General features: G+C 38.3%; 1 protein-coding gene across 1 annotated transcript; it reads left to right on the top strand.

The window, feature by feature from the left end:
- Positions 1-6,114: 6,114 nt before the first annotated feature.
- LOC137181060 (uromodulin-like) lies at positions 6,115-26,575 on the top strand. Its single transcript, XM_067586413.1, has 14 exons — positions 6,115-6,232; positions 8,365-8,470; positions 9,722-9,956; positions 11,462-11,618; positions 13,427-13,520; positions 13,653-13,715; positions 15,800-16,002; positions 16,990-17,118; positions 18,493-18,680; positions 18,848-18,996; positions 19,724-19,969; positions 20,401-20,563; positions 21,398-21,490; positions 22,138-26,575. The coding sequence occupies exons 2-13, from the start codon at positions 8,388-8,390 to the stop codon at positions 21,488-21,490; spliced, it is 1,803 nt and encodes a 600-aa protein (XP_067442514.1). The 5' UTR covers positions 6,115-6,232; positions 8,365-8,387; the 3' UTR covers positions 22,138-26,575.
- The last annotated feature ends 44 nt before the right edge of the window (positions 26,576-26,619 follow it).

Below are 26,619 nucleotides of genomic sequence, written 5' to 3'. Positions count from 1 at the left end.
AATCATATATTACATAATGACTATGAATTTAAAAATGTTTATTCTTACTCTGGATCTCGTAGTCATGCCAGCATTTATTAAAAATGTGTTTTCAAATTGGTTAATTTGGAGTGACAATACACACTTCCTGTGAGAGGGTTGCCGGCAAAATGAGTGTGTATGTAGGTCATGGATGTGTTATAAGAACTGGATACTGGACTCAGAGATGAGTATGAGTATGCGGCCCATTGAATATGCCAATCAGCCCATAGACTTTACATTGGGATGATGTCACAGATTTTAATAATTTACCTTATTTGCAGTTGGAGGTGTCCTGTCAACAGTTTTATAGACGCCTCTTGGGTAAAATGGGGAAAATACTTTTTGGGCCACACAGGATTTTTCCATTACTCCAATACTGTGAGTGGCTACTGGGAGAAACTGGGAGAAACTGGCAGCAAAGCTCAGCTGCGGCATGGTATTCACTTCTCTTAATACATCCATGATGTAGGTCCTTCCACTTTTGGCAAGCAGGTTACCTGAGATTGCTCTCTAATTGGTTGTTTCAGATTTTCTACGCCCCCTGGACACACATTTCTATTGGTTGCGTAGAGATACACAGGTTTCCAAGCAACGTCATTATTGAGACGGCATGCAGGCGGATGTTCAGCTTGTCAGAGAGTAAACATTATGAACGTTTGTCCTGTACAGCAGTCAAACAGCAGGAATTATATGCTAACATTACTTCATTCTATTCATGCTAACATTACTTGTGTGAAGGGGAGCTTCTTCACTAGCTGTAAAGCTAACTTTGTGCAGCCTGTGTAGCATTATCATTACTACTGGCTTCCATTTCATACTGGAATATGTGTCATATGTTAGCTTTTTGTTTAACTATTGCTTTGTGTGGGTTTGATGGTGTTAACATTTTAATATTGTTGATAATAAACCCACATAGAATTCAAATTCACTGAAGTTAATGCTTTAACAGTAGTGGTGCTTCAGCACACCCTACTGGTGATACATGGTTACAGCACACCTGTCAAATGGCTTTTTACAACTATTGTACATTCATCAGCCACCACTGAGGATGAATAAAAATCACTGAATGAATGAATTGAGCTTTATTACTGTCATGCATACAACTATGCCCTGCTCACATGGGCTTACAAGACACCACAAATTCTTACAAGCCAGATCGAGAGTGCTGCATATATATTTTCAAATAGTACTACAAAAAAGAAAACCAACTCAAACAACTTTGAGAGTTCACACACCTAGACACATCACAGCACATTTACAGTATTTCAGGATTTGTTGAGCCATTTCATGGAAAATTGACATTCTTAGATCATCATATATTTCCAGTACAAAAGAAAATGGGACCCACTTTCCACTTCTCCTTAATCACACAGCTCAAACAATCTGTTTTCCTCCTTAATATATTTTTTATCTAATGTAGAAACATTTAATAACTCATGGTTAGTCAGAATTATGAAATAAGTCAAACTTTAACTTTAAAATAAAAGTGAGCTCTCATATAGTGTTCACACAACCATACAGTATAGATATTTCTTAAAAAACACAAGTGATCCCCTTTGAGGTAATTGACATTGCACCTCATAAGGCAATCAGATAAATAATAATCAATGAATGAATGTCCACTAGACTTAGACTTATTAATTTAATTTCCACACATATCAAATGTTAATACACATTTTAATCATACATACACTACAGTCAAATAGTTATAGCAGTATCTGCACGTGTCTATATCAGAATATAAAGAAGGGAAGAACTTATGTCCGTTTGTACAATATGCACAACCTTGTAAAAGATATTCTTTAGGCTCTCAGTATACACTGGACATCAGACGAGGAGCTGTTCATAAAACAATGAATAACTGAATACAAAAGGCCAAAATGACATAAAGACCACTAGATTATAGTTGTCATTCAGGCCATAAGGGTGTAAAGTTTTAAGTGTATATCCAGAAGCATCCATTCATTTTTCAACATCACCACTTCTGTGTTTTTTGTTTTTTTTTAACATACAGTAAATGCATTTTAAAGCTTTGATCTTGTTTTGGTGATATTTTGGTAAAGTATTTTTTTTAATGGGCAAAATAAAACATGTATTACATTTTTGTATTGCAAGTTATTAATGACCTGATTTTTGTATTATTTTTCAGTGTGATAGTCTATAAAATGATCAGTATGCACCTTGTGTATCAGGCTGTAGCTACATTACATTTTAAATATATTAGTTCAGCTTTAATCTGACAGGTGACAAAACACAGAAGGCAACAACTGAAGATGAAAAATACAGTTCAAGATTTAAAAAATGTAGATCAAAGATAAAGCGACATGACTGTAAGCTCACAATCTGATCCAGTAATAATGTGTTTGGTGATTTGCACTTGAAAATGTGTCAAGGTTAAAATACAGTAGATTTTAAAATTTGTATCTTCGCTCAACAGCATTCGGTGATGCTGTTCGATCCTGCTCACTCAGAAATATTAACATATAATCTCCAATATTACAGGATTGATGTTCCATCAATGTTACCAGTCACATAATGAGTGATAGAGATAATTATTCATTGACCTCACGTGTCTAAAGCTTCATACTGATTTTCTAAAATTTAAACTGAGATTATACATTATGTGTAATAAACATTTGAGTGCAGGAACTGCTCTCACAAACTGACAGCTGTCTTGTGTGCACTAGGGGTGTGTCCAAATACAAATACGTTATTCGGCAAAGCACAAATAGTGTTTTTTTTTTAAAGAATATTTGTTTCATACAAATATTTTTAACAATTATTTGTTTTCAGGAAGGAAAAAAAAACAACACATACTAGCACACAGGTCAGTTACATCGCTATCTCAGTCTCTCTCCTCTCCTCTGCTGTTACGTCTATCAGCAGGTTTCAACGAGGGGAGTCACATCCACCTGCTACATGACGCACATTTCCTTAATTGGACATCACACCCGGAGTTGGGGGTGTTCCCCAGAGATAAAGTGTTCCCAAGGGACTCTCCATAACCTGTTGTTCTCCTTCTCCTTTCCACAAAGTTAGGTTCTAAAAAAAATAGGCAATAAATGAAAAGTGCAAAGCAATAATCGCCTTTGAAGTTCTTCCCTACATGTTATTTGGTGTGCTGTCTCTGTGTTCTGGGTGTATAAATAGGCAGAGGTCTGTCTGCAATGAGGTGATGAGTAAAGTTTAGCTCAGTAGTCAGCGCAGTCGTCTATGATCTGGGAGACGCCTCCTGCATCATGTAGCTTATTCGTGAATACCTATTGTAACACTTTAATTTTCTAAAATTAAAAACGTAATAAAATCAAAAACAGGATTTTTAAGCCTCTTTCCATTTTTATTCGAATTCAAATACAAATACAAATAATTTTGCTGCCTCAACAAATACAAATACAAATACTGGACTCTCTGCACATCCCTAGTGTGCACAGAGTCACAGTGTTATAACAGAAGGACATGCAGAGGTTTTATTCTGAGCGGAGGTTGAATTCACACCTTGTAATGTTTGAATGTGAGTTCAAAGAAATGACTGATGTGCATAAAAGCAGTAACTTTAGATAGTCCTTGAATGACAAACTAATACCCAACCAGGATTTTGAATCTGACAGACAGTAACCTCTGCTAATGAATGTGCTTCGATTCATACTTTGATACGGCCTGAATGAATGAGGAAATGAAACTCTGTAAGGAGGGAGGAGACAGACAGAAACTCAGGGTTTGTTGAATAAAAACCTTCCAGTGAGCAGATTAACTTCACAGAGTTTAAGTTACCGTGGTAACTGACCCAGAGTTTCTCTCATCTCAAGGTTAACAAAGTTTTCACTAAACCCACTTTCTGGAAGACACCCCAGAGTCTTAAAAGTGGATTTTGTGGACTTGCATGGGAATCATTGGTTGGAGTAGATTGCCATGGACTGATAACCTGTAACTTAATTTTATGTTAGTTATTACTTTTTACTCTGTAAGACTTAAGGACTTTTGTGACCAGCAGTAATCTTTCTTTTATGCAATGTTTGTTCTCTTGTTTATGGATTATTTTTTTAAAAAACAACAACAACAACAATAACATTAAAATCATTGAAGAGAAAATAATTTTTTGTACAGGATTCATTATGTGGATTGAATTTGGTTCAATTTTATTATATAGAAACAGATTTTTGTTTGCTTTTCACTGACCAAAAGAGTCTGGATTATGCTATTAAGCAATTAATTAGAATGAATTAATTGAAAGAGTTAACAATTGAACACTGTATCTACATTATATTAGACTGAGTTTTGAAACGGCTTTTCCACAGTTTCATTCATTCATTCATTCATTCAATATGCTTTTTTTAAAATTTCATTATGACGCTTTTGGTCTCCAAATAAAACAATTTAACGATCTGGTTTATGATCTGATGGTATCAGTCAAACACGTCACTTGCCCCAAAATTTTGGATATCCTCCAAGTTATTCCCTCCCTTCCTTCAACATTTAAGTCAAGTATTTCTGGTTCAGTAACATTAAGCAACACTCTCCACTGTTTTGCATACAACAGCGTGATGCTTAAAACTCTTTTTAATACACGCTCAGTGCATTGTTCTAAGTGGAAATTCATCCAAGAATCTCACACAACTTGTTTGTGTCTCTACCTGTTGTCTAAAAGTCTAATTGTCTGATCCAGTCAAAACATATTTGTGGTGCAGAACAATTTAAACAGAGAGTGAATCATGGGATCATCATGTCATTCAGATCCCACGGTGCTTAAAGTAAAATATACTTTGCTGTACTGTAATGATTTTGTATTACTGTTTAAAGATGCACTAAGTAATACTTTTATATTAACAATGGAAAAAAATGACTACATACAATGTTGTACGGCCTGAAAACTTTATTGATTTGGTTCAGTCTCCGAGCTCATATTCTGATAAACCCACTTTACACTACCTGCCCAGCACCAAACAGCAGACAGACAAGATAGTGATGAAAGTCAAACATCTAGGAGCTAAAGAGCCAGCTAGTTGTTGGTAATATATTAGCGATATCAACTGTATAAAGTGATAAAATGTCAATGTATGTAAAGCTAATAGTGTTACCCCTAAGGGGCCAAAAAATCAACAAATGCAGGTTGAAGCTTGTAATGCAAAAGCAGGAGAATGTGAGAGTTTTTGTCAGTGTCAGACACAGAGTGCAAGGCTGTGACTACTTCCTGGTAGCAGCATGTAGCAGTGGAGACCCGGTAAATATTGAATTCACTTTTCTAAATATTGTAGAGAAGATTTGCTTTTTCCAGCTCTAGAACTATATGTATAGACCTACAGGCTTCTCCACTGTATGCATCCATTTTAGAGTATTAACTTTCCTTTAGACTAGACCTGAAATAATTAGTTGATAAATGGATAAGTTTATATATAGAAGAAACTATTAATCATTTAAGTAAAGCAAAAATGCCAACATTTACAGGTTCCAGCTTCTCAAAGGTTTATGCTGTTTTCCTTGGTCTTCCAAGATAGTGAATATCTTTGGGTTTTGGTTTTGGTTTTAGACTGTTGGTTAGACAAAACAAGACATTTGAAGATGTCACTTTGACTTTGATAAATTGGATGGTCATTTTATGATGGCCAAAACAAAACAAACAAACAAACAAACAAACAAATCTGAATCTGAGAAGTTTCACAAACCTTTAAATTCATTAATTTAAAGGTTAATTAATAAGTGACTCACTCACTATGGTTTAGTGAAATTTAGTTTTTCTGAAATTGTGTTAATCTTTATGTTTTCTGCTGTGTTTATTAGTTTTGTGATAATGTGTTGTAATCTATTTTTGGAAATGTCACTGTGTTTTTGTTTTGTTGTTTTGTTTTGTGAAATGTCATATTGTCATTGTTTTCTGGTACTTTTGAAAGGTCGTGTTTTACACTTCAGAGCAACCACACCCAAGTGACACCCTGACACCAATATGCATTCCAATATGCATTCTCCATATAACATCATATTTATATATAGTCTTGAGCAGTCTCTTATAATGTGCTGAATACACGTGACACAGTCAGTTAGATAAGATGAATAAATCTATCTCATCAGCCAGTCACACAGGACACAGAGAGAGAGAGAGACAGAGAGAGAGAGGGAGAGAGCAAATTCCTCCACACCCAGAGACATAAACCACAAATCTCACAAGAGCTGCAGAATCATCCACAGGGACATTGGCATCACGCTCCATCTCCTGAGGGTAAGACGCTGTCTCATTTCTTCTTCTCTGTACATCTGCAGTGTTCTTCACACAGCAGGATAAACAGAGCTCGTAAAAAAAGAAAAATACATACCAAAGTGTGAGCTTGGTCAGTCGGCAGCAAACACTGCGGACACAAACCAAAGTTAGTGAAGTGAACACAAAAATAAGGAAGCACTTCAGCTGACCTTTTTACACTGTGTTTGTTCATCAGAGTCACAAATAGCTTCAGGAAATTAAAACATCACTGGAATCAGATTTTCTTTGTCTTTAAAGGTGAACTCCATCAGTTTGACAGATTAAGTTCAGTTAACTGTTCATGGGGAGAACATATCCACCAGAGATGATTTCTCATCTTTTGATCAATTCACTTAAATTAATTTGATTGAAATAACCAAAGTCAACTTATTATATAATATATTGCATTTACTATTTGAAATAGTGTTCCTGTTCATCTTTCCTGCTCTTTTTGGTGGTCTTTGACTAAACACTTTAGTTATTTAACCTGTGTATACTGTTAAGTATTCTCAAATGCTACTTTTAATGTTTTACAAACAGAATGTTTATATTTTGTATTGTATGATGTGGACCTATGGTTTAATCATGTAGATCGAATGTTTGTACTGGATGAAATGTACCTACATAGTTTAACTTTTAAACATACTGCAAGAGCTTTCGTTTCTGACTTTAATTTATGAACAACAGGAAAGTACCGCTGGCTCTCTCTAATTGGTGCGTAAGAAACACATTATTGCATTCCTCTTGATACTGCCTGAGGGAAGATCACTAAACCCGAAACACTGTATCTGCTTCCAGAGTATCTGCTGGTCAAAGCCTTTTTTTGGGTTCATTGCGTGTCTGCATTTTTGCACCTTCAGAACATTCTTTGCACTTTTCTGCATTTGACAGTGTGACCCATATCAGAGAATATTTATACATCTTTGCCTCACAAGTCACCAAACTTCATGAAAGTTCATTACTGAATCACCAGAGTGCTGCTATAGATGACAAGTAATGAATGCTATGCATCCCATGCCCATTATGCACATTTCCAGTTCTATATTTATATCCTGGGGCTCTACTGGAATATCTTTGCATGATTTACAGTTAAAAAAAACCTCCTTATTTATCTTATACTGGCCCTTTATGCAGCCCCTCAGTTCAGCCTCTCTTTAAGGTCCCTGTCACATCTATTGTGAAGACCAAATAAATGAAATTGCTCACAACTTCAAACTGGGGCTATTTCCTTGATTCATCAATTAAAGGTGGAAAAAAACCCGCCAATTTTAAGGTCATTTGAAGAAGCTCGTCAGCATTCACGCTAATAATAATAATACACAAACACTGACATCTTTTCTGGGTTGCTAAATTGACCCGTGACAGATAGCCAGGCAGTGAAAGGGCTCCATGTAAACATATAATTGATCAAGTGTATTCAATAGAGAATATGTCACTCATTCATAAACAGCCAATTGAGGTATGGTTATAGTACGGTACTACCCACTTGGCTGTTGTAAAAGCGAATACGATCTATCTCCTTTCAAAGAAGGTGAAGTCAGAGTCCTGAATTTCAGTTGAGCCCAAAATTTGCACTTTTGCAGAAACTTGGAACTTCTTATGACTATGGATGTTCATTCTTGACCTTTAGAAACAATATTTGATGCAGATAATCTAAGCACAAAGGTCCACTTACTAGCATCAGAGCTATCAACCATAACTCACAGCCTTGGAACTTCTTGTTTAAGACCTAAAACATAATATTAGTCTTGTATTTTAAACTCTTTTGCTTACTATGAGGGCAAAGAAATTAAATAAAATAGAATGAAATGTAAAAACTGATCTGACATGAGAATATCCCCCACAACATAAAATAGTCTCCTTCAGAGTTTTGTAACATATATTGTGACATGTAAAAGTGACTGGGGTGCTTATTCAGACATGTGAAAGTACCAGAATATTAATGTAATATAGTGTATGTCTTAGGTGAGAGACTTCAGAGTTGCCCTGTGGACGTATGTTGTTTAGTGTGTAAGCACATTGAGACTTAATTGACAGTTGGAGCCGTTATTCTTGTATAACAGTACACTTGACCAATTAACATTGTGATGGTTGTGATTCGGTGTCTCTTCCAGCTCTCTGAGTGGCCTCCTCCAAGATGCTCCGCTTACTGCTCTACCTGACCGCAGCCGTCCATTTTAGTACCTGTGGTGCCATGGACTTGTGCCAAGGAGACAACCAGTAAATATGTTTGCTGTATATTAGATGATATTAGATATGAAAAGGTTTCAGTAACTGATGTGAGAGAAATATCATCATTAGGATCAAACCAAAGACTTATCTCCTAAAATAAAAAGAAAGTGGGTTTGGTTGAGTGAATGACAGAAGATATTCAACCAAATAATGGGAGTTTATACTGTCTGGGAAACGGTTGACAACTCCCAGCAGATCTATGGAGTCCCTAGATGGTTCCCACTCTACAGGAACTCACCCAGAGACTACAAGAAAGTTGGATACCCCAAACTGCTGCTCAGTGCAAAGATCCAACAGTCAGAGCCTTTTTCTATAAATTATGCAGCTGCATAGAGGCAACTAATCTTAGCCCCTACAGTGTTGCTCATCTGGGGGCTCTTGAGTATCCCCACACCTGCCTGGTGCCTCTAACTTTGGGCAAATCCAGAAACAGAGAGCCCTCCAGAGCCTATTCAGGAATTTGATTCCAGCCAATGATGTGTGCACAGGTATCTGGTTGGTATTGCTCCACCACATCTGGCTTCTTCACCAGAGGGATGATATTCAACACCCCAAGAGCCAGTTTTCATAGTCAAGGCGCAACACGCCTCGTCCTCTGAAAATGTGTGCTGCCACTGACAATGGACCTGACCCCTAAACTTTACCTCGCTGGCGGTGGGGCCCACATGATTACTGTGTCAATAAAACATAATTAGTCTGCTTCATTTGCAATTTACACTCCATATTATTGTGTTACTTCTTGGTCACAAAAAAAAAATCAAGCCTTGGACAGGAAACCAATAAGATCACACCTCTGCCATTATTAAACTAACCTTTAACTCATCAATAGATGCCTAAATAACAAGGCTCCCCAGGTGTTCAGTGACCTCGTGGTACTTCTCAGGTGTTTTGTGCTTAAATGTATTTATATGTATTGTTGAGTCTTGTGCAGTTTCATATGTATTTTACTGTTGACTTTTATGTATTTTAAAAGCCCATCTAGGGACGGGCACTGCAAACTAGCTTCAGCTATAAATGCTGTGGTATGTGGCATAAGGTCATGCTATATACTTGTCCCTATACAAATAAAGACTTAATAAAATAGCCTGTATTAGCGACAAACCGTATGTTCAATCCCTATTTTCAGGGTTTTCAGTTTGTGTGAATCATCAATATAAAACCATGTGTCTTTAACAAATCTGTCATTTTGCTGATTATGTTAATTGTATATATATATTTGTCCCTCCCCACCTACACCAGGTGCGTCCTGTGCACTGTGACAGGCCCCACTGTCATCGATATTCACGGCCATCTTAACTCTGTCCAGGACCGGTGTGCGTACACTCTGATGGAGACCAAATCAATCCCAGATTTAAAAGTACACGCAACCTTCAAGGAACGACGCCGTACAGATGTTAGTTTTTTGGACAGTGTGGTCCTGCAACTGGACGGGCCAGGTGTCAATATTAATCTGGAACAAGGCGGGAGAGTTCTGGTAAGATGGTGCTGTGGGGTATTTTCATTTAGTGTCATTGGTGTGCTTAAAGACAAAGTAAGCTATGCAGATTGATTTCATAAATCTTATAAGCAATAAGTGCTAGTGTGTTAAAATCTTATTGATGATGTATTTGTAATCTCATAAATCACATTTAATCACGATATACGTATAGAAGCACGGTAAAAGAATCATACAATGGAGAAGTTTGAGAGTGTTTGTATTACATGTCACTTTGCTTGGGTCTGCATTAAAGTCTTCACCTTTTTTTAAAAATACACCCTGGAGAAGATCAAGAAATAAGGGTGTAAAGTGACAAGAATAAATATTAAGGCCAGAAGACAACTTGGCAATAAGGGTGTAAAATGATCCCCAATACTTATATAAAAAAAATGGACATAACCAGATAGAATTGAATATGACAGTACATATCCACGACAGCTCAAGACCTGTCTTGAAGAGTTTTGACCAACAACGAGTGACGAAGATAACAATAGGTGTGACCTGTGCCGACCCAAGGGTATAAAAACTATGCCCTGAAGGCAAGAACCTTCAGAGCAATCTGGTTCATCTTGTATGCACTAATTTGCTCTCCTTTATTGCCAGCATTAAAGAACACTTTGCTGCTTGGACCTCTGACTCCTGATTTTTTATCATCAAAGAGCAGGTTTTGGATCTGGTGTTTTCTTCATCTGTCATCCATTGATTTGACATGACAGTGCCACAGTTGTAACGTGTCAATATAAAATCCTCTTGTGCTCAGCCTTGCAGGATTGTTGGCAAGGCTGTTGTGTTTTTCACGCTACTGACAACAAATAAATAATTATGTGGACTGTAGATAAATTAATTTCTGGTCTCTGTTCTGCTCCTGCAACTGTATAAACTCATCTCTGTGTTTCCTGTTCTTTGATCGTCTGTAGATAGAAAGAATGTCTCCTTTATTGTGAAGAATTCAAGGCCTCAGTAAGCTTGTAACGAACCTGTCAGAAAGTCTAACAGCATCTGAGACTCCCATTCTGATGGCATATTTGGGGGGCTCAATCCAAACGTCTCTGAAACAACTGGAAAATCTCACCCACATTATGCAGTCAGGATGCAGCCAAGAGGAAACCTCCTTTGTGGAGTAGTTTATATTCTGGCAGAGTGAGTTTATACAAAAAGTGGATACTGCGAATCACAACACAGTTATTACAATAGCTTCCTCTGGTTTCTACTCCCTGGCAGTCAGTCCACTCCATGGTCAGCACCATCAAGACTGTTTGCTATTTGCACATGCACACATTTCCACAAGGAGAAGTCTAATTAGCCAAATGTACTGTATGTGGGCTTGATCATTTTTTAAAAGCAAAAAGTGGAAAATGAAACACCAGATTCAGTCAATGATTGAGCAGAAAGTGTAGCTTGTAGCTCTTAGATTTTTACACGGTGAGAGGCAGCAGGAGTAGTTGAATTATTTAATCGCTTATTAATCATAGCTCTCTCTTATCACCTCTGCTGTGATGCAGGTGGACAACGTAAAGATGACGCTCAATGCCACGGCTCAGCTGGTTCACGGTGTGGAGCTCTCGAAGGACCAGGACGGAGTGACTGCAAAGATGTCCCACTTGAAATACTTGATGACTGTCTTCTTTGATGGCTCCACTGCACAGATACACATTAAAGGTACAGAAAACCAAATCCTGGAGGGATTCATGAAGGAACAGACTGTGTGGAGTCAGGATATGATTAGCCTAGCTTATCATAAAGCTGACCCTGTCAAAAGTTCACAAATATACCTTCAAACACCTTGAAGCTCACTGGTTAACATGTTGTCTCTCGTTTGTTTAAAAAACACAAACAGAAATGTAAAAACCACAGTTCATGGATTTAGGGGTAGTTACATGTTGAAACTATTTCAGACTTGGATATAAAACACAAAGACGACAAACATTTGAGCCAATTGGCTGCAAACACTTCTCCAGCTGCTCCCATGCTCCCGGACAATCCACCTAGGCCACAAACACACACACACATTATTTTTGAGCAAGGGTCTATTAACAGTTGCTAAACTGTTCTAAACTCTAGCTTCTCTTGCTGAGTCTCCCTCTCTGCTAAAATATGTCTGCATCTTTATTATGGGTGTAGTGTGTTGTGCTGCATTTTGTTTGGATTGACGCTGCTCTTCCACCATGAGCATCCAGAACAGACTCAGTGCTCCTTGTCACAGATTCTCCAACTCTGTGGACCCTTTGCTTGATAAGATGAACATCATTCTTCCAAAAGATATTCTCTCAGTTAGTGTTTTGATGATGGTGGTGAAGAGCAATAACTTATCAGTCCAAATTCTCCCATTGTACAGTATATGTGTTGTTTTTTTCTTATATATCTTTGTTTTTCTTGTTTTTAAAAACACGTTACCTAATATGTTGGTGCTGAGGCATGCACCATATCCATGCATCAGCCGCAATTACATAATAATTGTGGTAGTTTTTGTGCTGTGTGCAAGTATGAAGACCAGTGTGTGTCAACAAATGGAGCATCTCGTTACCTCGGGGACTAAAGTAACAAAATGCTCCATTTGTTGACAGTCACACTTTCATTAGCATCACCTGCTTCATTCCTGTTTAACATTTAGTTGACCGGACACATTATATTATATTTTATATTTTTATATATATTACTCAGCTGATATGATCATGCCAACACCAGGTCTCTCCACCACCATCATCAAAACACCAAATGAGTTTCTTTTGGAAGAATGGCCCTCCATCAGAGGTCTACAGACTTGGAGAATCTATGACAAGAAGCACTGAAGGTATTCCTGATAAAGTGCTCGATGAGTGTATGTTCTAGAATTAATGTTGTTTGCGGTGCCTCTGCTGCATCACTCAAGAGACAAGACAATGTCACTGTTAAGACAGTTGCATTTTTCAAAGGTAGAAAACAGCCAAACTTTTATCCACAATTTAATCATTTATGGTGTCGAATCCAAATTGCTTCCACACATTACTTTTGGTATTATGATAATCTGTTCAGCATGGCTGAACTTGTTAGTCAGCTAGTTTTGTCCATTTTGCGTTAGCAAAGAGAACCAAAATAGCCTAAGGCAACAAAACGGCATCAGACAGACCCGCCCTATGCTGGTGTGCAAGCTGCAGCCTGTTGTGTTTATACACTGAGAGTTTTGATTTCAAACAGATCATTACATGTGACGGTCCTATTTAACAATGCCCATGACATTACAACTCCCACAAGGACACAAGTGCGAATATGTACATATTCATTGTTGGAGACACTGTGCAAAAAGCTGCAAAAGAGATGGAAGGTTGTTGACAAGGGCAATATACTACCAGACTTACAAATTTCTCCTCAATTTTATCTTTAAAAGTGGCTGTTGTGACTGTTTTTAATCAATGAAGGACTGCTTTTCTTTGTGATGCCAGTTTATTGATCTGACTCTTATCTACTTGTTCTCTCCTGAACCTGGCCAGGACCACGTGGACAAGTTCCCCCTGTGGAGGGTTTGTGTGGAAACTCCAACAGGTCGTTCAGTGAGGAGAAGGCTTCTGACTACAGCCCCACAGAGTAAGAGCTCCATCATAACATGAATGTCCCGCTGAAGTTCACTTACTGTGGGGTTCTTGTATAAAGCAGTTTGTTTGGGTACTCTGTGTGTTGGTTTATGGTCTTGATCCTCTGCTGTTTTTCATCCTCTAGCTGTGAGGTGCAACACGAAGATCCCTCTAATAGTACGGTCAGATGCCAAATAATGACTGGACGGTGAGCAGAGACACACCTGAACACAAATAAAACACCGATGTTCCTGATGTGAGCAGAGATGCAATCGAAAGCTCAACACACCTAAACTCAGATAATCAACCTTTTTATTTGGGTAAAAGAGGTCATTACACTTAGAGTTGACGCAAATCTGTATGACAAACAGTTTCAGGTCTGCTGGCATAAACTCCATCCTGTTTTTAGGCTTACCGCTTGTTCAGACCAAACAGCACAGCATAAAAAACTAACACGGATGTAGGGCTGGGCGATATATCATATTAGTTTGATCAATTAGTTTTTTTCTTTTTACCTGATGTGTAAAAGTTGTGAGAATTGAGTTATTACAATATGCACAAAAAGTTTATTTTAAATTAAAAAGTAACTTAGATGGTAGCTGCTACATTAGCTGTTCTGAGTGAATTTAATGATTACACAGAGCTGCCAACTTTTGACTTCAGCTTGGAGTGAGATTTGTTCCGGGGGGGTTGGTTTGCGTTTGTTGACGAGGTACAGTATCATCTCTAGTTATGAGAATTGAAGCTCTGGGAGTCAACTAAGCAGTTTCCAGATTCTACTTGGTTTGTCTGTCTCTACCTGCCGGGTAGCTAATGCTAGCTAGCAGCACTCTGCTGGTATCTGCTCTGTCTGTGCTGAAACTTATTATTAAACTGGATTTAGAGTTTGAGGAGATTTAGAGTAGATTTTGTACTCTACTTAGTAGAAGCATGTGGTAACATCTGAGTCAACAGCTGTGTGGGATAACCTGTATTTTATGCATAATGATGACAGCCAGGTCTTTTATTATTCTTGCACAACTGTCTAAAAATATATGATGTATCAGTCCTGCTTTTTGCAGTCAAACAAAAGTGATTAAAGTTGTGAATCAATGTCCAGCTTAAGAAAAACCAAAACCATTATATATACAGTATATCAAGATTTTTTGGCCATATCAACCAGCCCTACACAAGATTTTTAGGGCCACACTCGGCATCGCAGGACCACATGACACCCACTGGCCAAAAATTCCTTTTTTCCCCGTTCACAATCATCACAAACAGGAAGTCTATAATACAATTAATAGATTTTTCTGTGTGCCACAAACACCTAATGTTAATTTTCGCTAGCAAAAAACAGGCCTAAAACCATTAAAACAAAATGTACTCACTGGAAAAACTGATCATCCAACTCATTGATGGTTCTTTTATTACAACCAAACGCTGATCAAGACTGTTTTTAGGCAACCACAATGTTGCAATTAACTTAAGTGAACTGAAAACACGCTGTGAAATAGCAGCAGCTACACCTATACGCAATGGTTACATTATGTAAGCAACGTTGTCGCCGTGGTAGCAACTTGTCAATCAGAATGTAGCCACGCCCTAAAGCATATGCTGTTTTATTGTCTATTTTACTCTAAATGGGGCCATAATTTACAAAATGAACATCATGTTGTATTGAAGAAGACTTGAAACTAGCAATTGAGACCATAAATTCACTAGGAAACAGTTTACTGAGATAATAAATCAAGAAGAGAGAAATAGGGTCATTTTCTCATAGACTTCCATACAATCAGACTTCTTTTTGCAGCCAGTAGAGTCGCCCCCTGATGGCCATTAGGTTGCTGCTTGATGGTGAGCAGCCTTCATTGGAATGAATAGGGCGCCATCTTGGATGGCAGTATCCAGTTATCTTTTAATGTGGTTGGAAGGTTTATCACACACACTGCACAGCGGTTTATAATATTTAATAATTTTATCTTCCATCTTGGTAAAGCTAAATTGATTTGATTGGCTGACACAATATTGCCACAATATTTAATTTTGTTGTGGCAAACGATGAACCAGGTTCAACCTTTTTACTGGATGACCTGACTTTTCGTTTTTGAACTGGAGGTCGGAGGAGGCTACATTGAGCCCCTTACTTCACAATGATTAAATAAAACATAACACAATGCTGTTAAAATTAAAAATAATAATAATAAATAATAATATTATAATAAAATGCCTTTGTCTTGTAGTTTATCTTGATAAAAATTTGCTGCTCATTATTCCATCTCCCACTTTCCCCTGTCTGCATCACTGGAACAGCTGTAATCTCCTGAAGGAGGCGCCCTTCACTGCCTGCCACAGCCACGTAGACCCACAGCCCTACACAACTGCCTGTTCCAACACTTTATGCAAATATCCTGCAGTGGACGGTCTAGACTGTCAGTTTCTGGAGGCCTACGTCAGAGCCTGCAGCCTGTACAGCAGTAATACACCAACGGGCTGGAGGACAAAAGCTATATGCTGTAAGACTTTTCTTCAATGCACTGAAAAAACGAACTACCTACACAATACAACCCCACTGTAACAAGACCTCAACAAAAATAGGATTTTATGTGATCCAGAAACGCTTCCAGATTGTATGAATTGTTTTAGGGAGCCCTTGGCAGAGTATTGTAGTTTCTCAGGAATATGGGAGGTTTTTGGCCACAGCAGTAGTTAGGAGTAATTCTCTTGTGAAGATGTGAGTTTGTACCCTGATATTTTACCAAAAACATCAATAGTATGTGGAATTGCAGGTAAAGAGGTTACTGGATTTGAAATGTACAGGAGCAAATCATCAGCATACAGTGAAAAATCTGGGTTTCTCCTAATCATAAGATAATCATGAAGTAATGAGGAACAATTTACTAACTACCCAGTATGATGCACCATAAGGGTGCACAAACAGAATAAATAATTACATAAGCAGTAATAAATTAGTAAACAACTGGCTTAATGGCTTTATTAATGGTTAATAAATCATTTACTAATGCTTTATAGATCAACAACATTTGGGTTGCCACTTCTTTTTAGTTAGCGCTTCAGTCCATCAGGAAGATGCTTCCAAATCGACCGCTTACCATGTGGAAAAGAGCTCCATGTATAAACAGCCTATTTACAACTGCAGACCTCTCGGGTCTAGCACCACCTATTTTGCAAGGACACGTGGGTGAACTTTGCTGTGGTGTGACTAGAGCTTAGAACATTTTACTATTCAAACAGGATTCAATAACATTTATGGATTATAAAAGTTGCCTTATTATTGATCTATAAAGCATTAGTAAGCATGACATCAAGCAATGACAGGTTGCTTGAGTACAAAAATCAAATACTAAGGATATTTATACTAATTTCTGAACAAAAAAGAAGTTTAATTTGACTTTATAAAGAGGAAGCAGTATCAGTTTCATGTGTTGTTCTGCTGGTTTTCCTTCAGCCTGTAACATCTCTCTCTGTGTCTCTCTGTGCAGCTGAGTCCCTTTGTCAAGATCGTTTCTGCAGTGCTCATGAGTTCTGCGGTCAGGACATCCACACCAGTGAAACCCGTTGCCACTGTCGGGCCATATTTGCCTCCACATACAGATCTCAAAACACTTTAGGTGAGACAGCTTTAACACAACAAAGCGTCCTGCTGCCTGTTGCACGAGCTGAACTCAAGTCTGAGTGTAAAAGTCAACACCAACTACTACATTTTAACGAGGTAGCTTCACACTAAACTAGCTAACTTGTTCAGTTGCACCATCTCCACTAACAGGATAAAAAAACTCTGTCTCATTGATGTTCCTCACATCCCACGTCTGTCAGCTTGGGGCGTTATCAAGCTGGTCCAGATCTATTTTAACTACATTATATGCTTTTGGGTAGTTTAATTAATAACATTGCAAAATATTTAGTAAACTGATGTTTTGTGTGAATAATCCTAATTTGTGAAGTAACTTGTAACTATGTCTGGCAGTAAAGTAAAACATACAATATTTCCCTTTGAAAAGTAAAAGTAGTATAAAATATAAATACTTAAGTGTGGTACAGTACCTTTAAATTACCGTAAATGCCTCTTCTTTCCTCTTCCCTATTTCATGGTTCTTTGGTTGTACTTCACATGGTTTAATTCAAGGAATTACATTAGTAATAGGTGATATTATTTATGCCCTCAGAACAACTCCAGAATCAGAGAAATGTTCAAAAGAAACGTTTTCAAAAGAACTCTTAAGGCCTTGAGCGTCACACCAGCATTAAAAGTGCCAACATTTTCTATCAAATCAATTCATTTAAATGAGCTCACTGCAATCAGTGAATATGCTTGTTGTGGCGAAGTAATTCTGTGCAGAACTTTGCTTTACTCTGCAAATTTGCGCCATCAACCAACAGCAATCAAACTGGAGAGTCCAAAAGAGAGAAAGCTATTGTGGCTCCCCTTTCATTTAACATCCTCTATATGAGTATAAACTGCTCCTCAAAGGGACAATGGTTCATAGACAGTTATGAGACAGCAATTGATGGTAGAAATACGTACCCTGAATAAACTGTGAGAACTGTCTGAGTAGTTCAGAGAGCTATCGTGACTGTCTGTCTTTAGCATGATCCTGGCTTACTAGCGAGTATGTCCAGCTACAGTCGTATATCTACTAGCCCTGTGAGTATTTACGATGCCAGTAAACTTCTAGCATCACCTATTTTGCAAAGACACATGGGTGAACTTTGATGTGCCCTTCTCTGGTGTGACTAGAGCTTAACATACCATTAATTTTTTGTTATCAAAATAGGATTCAGGTTCACGCCTGTCTGTTGAAACAGAAATGCTCCATTTTAACCAATACAGCTGTTGTGTTTCACTTGTACTATATGTATGTAACCGAAGAATTTGATTAGAACCAACTGCTGGCTTCACAATCCAAAATGCACTCATAAGGTTGCAACGTAATTTTTTTTGTGAATGTTGCATGTATGTTTTACTTTCACTTGTGTGTGTTCAGGTGAGGCGGTCTGCAATGAGACCTCTCGGTCGATTAATCTGGTTGGTTGTCTCCTGGGGGACAAAGGCATCCAATACTCTGACTTACACCTCTATGACAAGACCTGCAGAGCTGAGATAGACAATGTGACCCACATGGTGACCATAGGCTTCGACAGCAAAACCAACCCCTGTGGGACGATGGTCAGGGTGGGTGTCTATCCTCTACTTATTGACTCTCAACAAGCGGCCAGATCTCCTTTGTAGTGTTTAATCATTCTATAGTTGCAGCTCTGACCTGTGACCACCTGGGTTTCTTTTAATGTTGCTGATCTGTGAATGTCTAAAAAATGTCTTGACTCCTTGTGACCCTGCAGCTGGATGAAAACGGCAACATTGTCAACAAGAATGGCATAATCGTGGAGACCACCAAACAGGAACTGATGGATTTCACTTGCCCCTTTGTTATACCAGAGATAAAAATCGATTTCTCAGTGGGCATCAAAGTCAATAGTGCCAACAGCAGGTGGGTCATCTGCAGGGGTTTAACGATGTATTGTGGCACAGCATACTGCAACACAAAAAATGTGATAATATGCATCGTGAACCAGATTCTTTTCTCCAGATTCAAACTCCTCCCTCTAATTTTCTCCTAATCAAAATCATATCGATGAAGAACACACATTTAACCAATGCAGACTTAATAATAAGAATACCATTCTTCATTATATCCTGCTGCTATTGATCTAAAATTTTGAATCCATATGTGAAAATTGTTCACCTAGTGTTAATCAAGTAGCGCCTGGGAACAGCTTCCTACCACTTCCTCTTCCCCTTGATTTCATCATTGTCAACTGTATGCCACATCATACTGATGCTGGCATACACAATAAAACCACCCTGCTACAGCAAACTTCTGAACAGGACCATGTATGATTTCTTCTGCTAGCCCCCTTTAAAAGCACTTTAAACATATAATCCATTTTACACACATATTTTATAGGATAAAACGACAAAAAAAATCCAAATACCATTTGGTTTGTTGAAATAAGAATCACTTAAAATTATCATTAATTTGCAGCTGAAAATATTTTAGACATTTAACGTAAATATTTAAACTTTCAAAAATAACATAAATGTAGCTGACTGTATTGTGACACTCTGACAGGAGGGTGAATGTAGTTCTGTTGGTTTAGAGATCTTTGTAGTTTGTGAATATAAGATAACTGAAGTAAGTGTGTGTGTGTGTCCAGCACTGTGATCCAGTATGTTACATCTGGAGTTTGGAATTACACTCTGACCATGAAGGCGTACACCGACGCCGGCCGTACACAGCTTGTGGATTCGAACACCGAGCTCCACCTGGACCAGAAGGTCTGGTTTGCGCTGGAGACGGACGGGCTGGATAGTGAAATCATTTCTTTGGTGACGCAATCCTGCTATGCAACCAGCGAACCATCACCCGATGCGAGTCTGAGATATGATCTCATCATTGATGGGTGAGAGACACAAAGAGGTTGTTACCCAGTCTGTGGACGCTGAGTTTTCTGTAGTCAGTTTTATTTAAGAGCCCCAAAATCTTACATTGTCACTGGTGCTGTTAGCTAAGAGGCTTTCTGTGGGCAAGAAATGTCTGGATGAGATGGCTCAGGGTGAATAAACCTTTGACTCTGTTGTTCAGATTGTTCGGTTGTCACTATGTGCTCATTAACATCACTCACACCGAGTAAGTGCTGAATGGTCAGAGGTGCCAACATGCAAAACTTAAGTTGTTTTATATTCTAGTTCTACATGTAAAGCAAATATATAGGACATTAATAGTGGATTTCCACAGAAGACTTTGGGATATTTACACATTTCAGAAAAACACAAATTCCAACTCGTTCTGCAGCTTGTGATGTGTGATGTGTGTTTTCCTGTTTCTGAGCAGCTGTGCGAACGCTGCTGACAAAACTGTGCAAGTGGAGCGCAACGGAGACGGAACATCCAGTTACTTCTCCTTTAACATGTTCGAGTTCTATGGGCAAAATGGACAAGTCTACCTGCACTGCAAGCTGAACCTGTGTGTCAAAGAAGGCAACACCTGTGCTCCGGTACGTTCCCAAAAAAAAGTCACACAAACACAAATACAAATACAAGCTTCCCTTCATCCTACAACTGTTAAACCAGAACATCGCTTTTCAGATGTATCAGGTTGGTGCTGTGCTTTTCAACAATATGATCAGTCAGTGTCATCCACCTATGATACACTAAATGGCAAAAAAACAAAACATGCATATATAGACAATCTACCTTTGCAGCCATAAATTATGGTAAAAAATATGAGTCAAAAACCATCAGTATTAATCTGCTGCTATAACAGCCTCCACTCAGCCTCCAGATTTTGAAACACTGATGTTGGGTGATAAGTCCCGGCTTGCAGTTGGCATTCCAGGTCATCCTAAAGATGTTGGATAGGGTTGAGATCATGGTTCTGTGCAAACCAGTAAGTTTTTTTACACCAAACTGAGAAAACCATTTCTTTATACACCTGACTTTGTTCACAGGGGCATTGTCATGTTGGGTTAAGATATTCCTTCATTGGAACTAAGGGGCCCAAACCAGAAAAAAACAGACCCAGACCAAAAGCACACTAGTGTATGTGGACAGGGACATTGCTATCCATACAGCCACATCACTTGTGTGGCTAAAAACATGAAAATTGAGTTCCCTGATATCTTCCATGGTTAAGGTGCATATCACATAACTGCAACCTCTATGGTTTCATTCTGGCCAGGGGACCTTTGTTGTGTGCCACATCACATCATAAGTTCAATATATTCTGTCAGCTGTTTTAGCTGTGTTCAAATATCTGGATCAGCATTGGAACTAAAGTGTGAACTGTCTGAACCCTAAAATTTTCTCTTTCTCTTTTTCTCTTCTCTCAGAGCTGCAACCCGACTTCTAGGACACGCCGATCCACCAGGTATAAATATGCAGATGAAAAACCAGCCATCCTCATCATGGCCTGGAATACTTAGGTAAGATAAATCTCTGCTGCTGAACAGGGCTGCAGGTGACTAATAAGCACCAGTGAAGGTACAGCGGCTCTGATGGTGAAGACCCACTGGAAGCGGCAAAATTTGTAACATCACCCCCATTACTTCTCACTCGTCACTATGGGACGATGACAGCAAAGCAGAGATATTTACAGCATAATCACAACAATAAAGGGCCACTGCATGTGTGTTTCGGTAATATTTAAGTTTTAGCAGATTGAAAACAGGATATATGTTTCTGGAATCAGTCGTGTTTGACCCTGTATCACTATGGATCAGGGCTTTGCTGCTTATGATCACATGAATATTTGTTTGACCATTTCACTAATAATGAGACCCACAATAACCGTCTATTGTTGGGTCATAAAGGCAGGAATGCCCAGATGAAGGAAGGAGTAGGCTTTCCTCCATGTTGTTTTGGTAGTTTGGTCCCAGAGGCAGGGATCATGTCAAAAAAAAGGAGCAAGTTATGCAAACTGCGCAGGCAAACCATGTAATATAAAAAGAACTGTGTCTTCTGTTTATGTCCTTTTCAGAGTCTATCAGGGCCTTTACAACTCTGCTGTTTACCTTATTATCTGGAACAGAAGTTTTCCTGCTGTGATAACTTTCCAGAGTTGTCTTTGCAGGTTGCCTACATGGTGACTCGGACTGGACAACAAGCAGTAGATCTCTGCAACGATTGCTGATCAAGAATCTGGACACCTGAATCCCTTCAATTTTGTAAACGACATCTCCTGAAAAGATTAGCTCAGTTGTGATTGCTCTGAAGCCATTCAGCACACAGAACTGTAATGACCAGACAGCGCCGACCCTCCTCCAGCATCGACTGGGTTGATTCAGTTCAGTTCTGAGTTTCCAAGAATGATTAATCTGAGATGGTTTATTTGATTTAATCCAGTTGGGAGGCGAAAACCACCTTAATGATCAGCCAAATCCATAAAATGTGAACATTACAACCAGAGCATGTTAGCATGGATAGTTTCTCATCAACATATCTGAGCAAATCTTTGACTGAGTGTCCAGAATGTGTTGCTGTGCCCTCCTCAGTGATTTACACATTATACAAACCAAACATGCAGCCCAAACACAAAAGAGTTTTAGTAATATTTCTTTAAAGATGCAAATCTTGATAGAACAGTTTTCAGCAGACCAGGGAAGTGTTGCACCTTTATACACTATCTCCAGGATGTTGCACGGTTTTGTCATAATTATTGTGGCCCAAAATTATTTTGTTTACTGTAGCTTCTCTGCAAACTGCAAACAGGCTTCTAATAAGGGTTTTTCAGAAATATTTTGAAGATTGGACAAAATTTGAAGCTCATAAACGGTTGAATTTACATTAATTCCAGTAATTACAAGATTGGGATTTCCTGGAGGGACTAGTTCTACTACTTGATACTTTCACTCTACTGATACTAACATGGTGAAGGGATATAAATACTATGCTACCATATAAATACTATATTTACAGTCCGACCTAAAAACAACCTAAAATATATAAAACATATTAGGAATAGTTGAAATAGTTTGACATTAGGATAAATTGGGAGCATTTGCTTTCTCTCTGAGAGTGAGATGAGAAAATTGATCATTAAAGGATACTGACTAATGAGCAGAGCCAAACCAACAATAAATTCATCTGCTTACAATTATCATGTGTGTATCTAAAGCCTGATATATCTTATTCCTCTGTCCTCATACATATCAGTGAGCCACTGTTGCTCTGGGCGACATGTTCCTTAGCCCCAAAAACCACAGTCACGTTTGTTTGTTTCTAAACGCCTCCACAGACTAATAAGTGCGATCACGTTTTCAGTCTCCAGAGGGTCCGGGTCAGCTTCACAAGCTTGTTGTGCTACATATCACAATTTCTTGACTTTGTACTGAATTTCTATGAGAAATTAACAATGTACAGTATAGTACACACACAGAAATACTCTCTGCAGACTGAAAACGTGATCGTTGTTATTAGTATTTGGAGACATTTCTAAACAAACTAGCGTGCCTGAACTCCTTGTGGCCGAGGAACATGTCACCCTGTGCAGCGATGTGACTCACTGATGTGTTTTTAATAGCTTTTGGACAACAACTAAGGTCTATGGCACTGAGGAATAAGATATATCAGGCTTTGGTTACATACAGAATACTTAAAGTGGGATGAGTTCATTGTTGGTTTGGCTCTGCACATGTTGACAATAACAGAAATATAGAAAATCGCCATGCATATCCTTTAATCCCTTAAACACATGCATTGTAAAATGAGGAAGAGGAAGAACATGAGGGAGATATTAATAAGTAAGTGTGGTTTTACATGACACAGGTTACCCCGAATCACATTTGACAAATTTATGTACTAGCCCTCAAGTACAGGAAGAGAGGTCAAAATTATAGTACATCTTACAAAAAGAGAAAAAAGGGTTTAAAGGATTTAAACATAACTCTTTAAAAAAATTGACACAAACTGAAATGGAGGATTTCTTGGGGAGCAACAGAAATAAATAGTTCCAGCACATAACTCCCCCTAAAACTACAAACTGTGGTTTTGTGTACATATTATTGTTTAATGTCTGCCAGTGCAGCAGTGTGGCTCACTGATGTGTTTTTAATAGTTTTTGGGCAACAACTGAGGTCTGAGAGGAATAAGATATATCAGGCTTTGGATACACACACAATACTTGTAATTAGAATGAGTTAATTGCATATGAGATTTGTTGACAATAAGAAAAATGTAGAAAATCACCAGAATTATCCTTTAAGATTAAACATGGTAATTACTGAACTTTAGAGATGTTGGTAGGTGTATTTCTGAACTTTGGAAAGAGCCAGGCTTTCCTTCTGCTTCCAGTCATTATACTGAACTAAGTTATCACACAATAGTCCGGTTTCACCATGATTTTATATTTCCCTTTTTATATATATATAATTCTAGCGTATTCTTCACAGACAGCCTGGAGGCCTTTGTCAGTTTGCGCAGTTCATGACATCAGTTCAGTTCAATTATTTCTCCTCAGACATTAAAAGAAGATGTGTTATAAGAAGGTTTATGTCCAGTCTCTAGAAAACAGTAAATCTGAACGACACATCAACATGCTACTTGTTTATAAATTTCAGCTGAATTAAGAATTTACATGAAAAATAACTCAAACTGTGGCTTTAATGACACCAAGACATGCTGTTCTGCTGTATCACTTTTATTATGCTGTCATTTCTATGCATGAAAAAAAAAGAAAAAAAAAAGAAAGAAAAGAGGGCAAACGGGACAAACATGATGATTGTGAGTCCTTTCATTGATTCATCTATTCCTGACTCTAAGTGTCAAGTTGCAAAACTTGAGGTAAACGCCTTGAAAAATGAGCCCAACAAGTCAAAAACTCAGTTCTCACGCTGCTCTGAAGGGCTCGTATGGAACGCAGATTGGACCAAAACGTCTAGTTCAACATCCGCATTAATACGTCAAATTTGTACGTCTTAAGACAACATGAAATACTGTTAACACATCCATTCTGAAATTCCTAAGGCGTTTGGACCATTAAGGCTTCCATGCTATTGGTTGACGTCAACATACCCACCACTTTTTGACGTAGGGGCTCTGTAGGCCTGTACATCTGCCTTTGGTGGGGTCTTGCTAGTGGGTACGTTTGGGTTACGTACCTATCACGTGTCTTGTATGCAACTGTGATTTAATACTTTTGAAAGTCCATTTGTGCGGGGTGGATAAATTTGTGCGGGTAATTTTGAACTCTGGTGGCTGAGGATGCAGATGTTATTAATGTCGATGTAAATCAATATTATTTCTTAACCTTAATTCATACAAGGTAGGTTGAGTGTGGAATTGTTTCCTCTCTAGCAATGATTGTATGTAGGGTTTCCCCTCAGAAACTGAAGTGGTAGAACCCAATTTTAAACACCTTAAGATGTTCAAAATGGACGTGTTAATACAGTATTTTCTGTTGTTTTAAGACGTACAAACTTGACGAATTAATGAATGCTGAACTAGACATTTTGGTCCAATCCATGTTCCATAGGCTCGTTTGAGTTTCGTGATTGCTTCTGCTCGAGATGACGTCAGTGGGGTTGGATCCTCCAGTTTTACACGCCCAGGAGCATCAGAGTACACCCATGAAACGGAGGCCGTGATGGACTGCAACGCTAGTGACCGCAATTTCGGGAAGAAAGTGTTCCTGTTGTTACTGTGATGGATGGAAAGCAACATCAGACTGCAGTGGATATAATTTGTATTTCTGGATCACATACAGCAGTACAAACCCATCATTTATCTCTGGTCTTTTCATTTCACTGCCGACCGCTTTGTCAATGGCTGTCCAGGATTGTTGGTTTGGGTGGTACCAGAGAACAAGGCAGTTCTGACTTTTCTGGGCCATTGTGTCGATTTAGGACCCAAAACTGTAAATACATCACTAAATGTTTATACTTTATGGGTAATTATCTTTGGCTACACCTCGCTGGTTATTTTCCAGCAATCAACTGTGGTGGTGGGGGAGGTATGATTCTCATACTATCAATATGTTAATGAAAAAGTGTAGAAGTAACATTAATGAGTGTTAAAGTTTATAATTAGAATGGAAAAGGAAATTTTTGGGGGGTTTCTTCAGTCCTCTTTGACAATAAACTGAAGATCTTTGTGGAGTGGACTGTTGGTTGGGACAAAACAAGATATTTAAAGATGTCACATTGGGTTTTGGGAAATAGTTATTCACATTTTTCACCATTTTCTGACATCTTATGGACCGAACAATTAATGGATGGTTGAGAAAATAAATAATTGACAGATTAATTGATAATGAAAATAATCATTATTATTATACATTATTATACAGTCCTAGATGCTAGATGAGTGCTACTGCTGCTCTGCTAACATGCTGCTTTCACTTTGCAGCCTGTCTACATTGTGTTAGGAACATATTGTAAATGCAAAGGCCTTAAACTGGAATTACGGTTCTACAAAGATGCATGTAAACCAAAAATCTCAACAACCTGAGCATCAAGCAGGCATAGCTGATTGGATAATCCAATTTATGTCAGGAGGTGCATTTGAAACAGAAAAAAACCCTAAACCAACATCTCTAAACAGCCCCGTTCATGTATAA

Source organism: Thunnus thynnus, chromosome 4 (genome assembly GCF_963924715.1).
Source record: "Thunnus thynnus chromosome 4, fThuThy2.1, whole genome shotgun sequence".
Taxonomy (NCBI): domain Eukaryota; kingdom Metazoa; phylum Chordata; class Actinopteri; order Scombriformes; family Scombridae; genus Thunnus; species Thunnus thynnus.
The sequence above is the reverse complement of the archived record's forward strand: the minus strand, read 5'-3'. Positions and strand labels throughout refer to the sequence as shown.

Bases quoted from the DNA above. Each gene is read 5' to 3' on its own strand.
- LOC137181060 (XM_067586413.1), top strand. From the start codon at position 8,388: ATGCTCCGCTTACTGCTCTACCTGACCGCAGCCGTCCATTTTAGTACC. The intron at 13,521-13,652 runs GTAAGAGCTCCA...TTCATCCTCTAG, and splicing joins TCTGACTACAGCCCCACAGA to CTGTGAGGTGCAACACGAAG. The intron at 20,564-21,397 runs GTACGTTCCCAA...CTCTTCTCTCAG, and splicing joins AAGGCAACACCTGTGCTCCG to AGCTGCAACCCGACTTCTAG.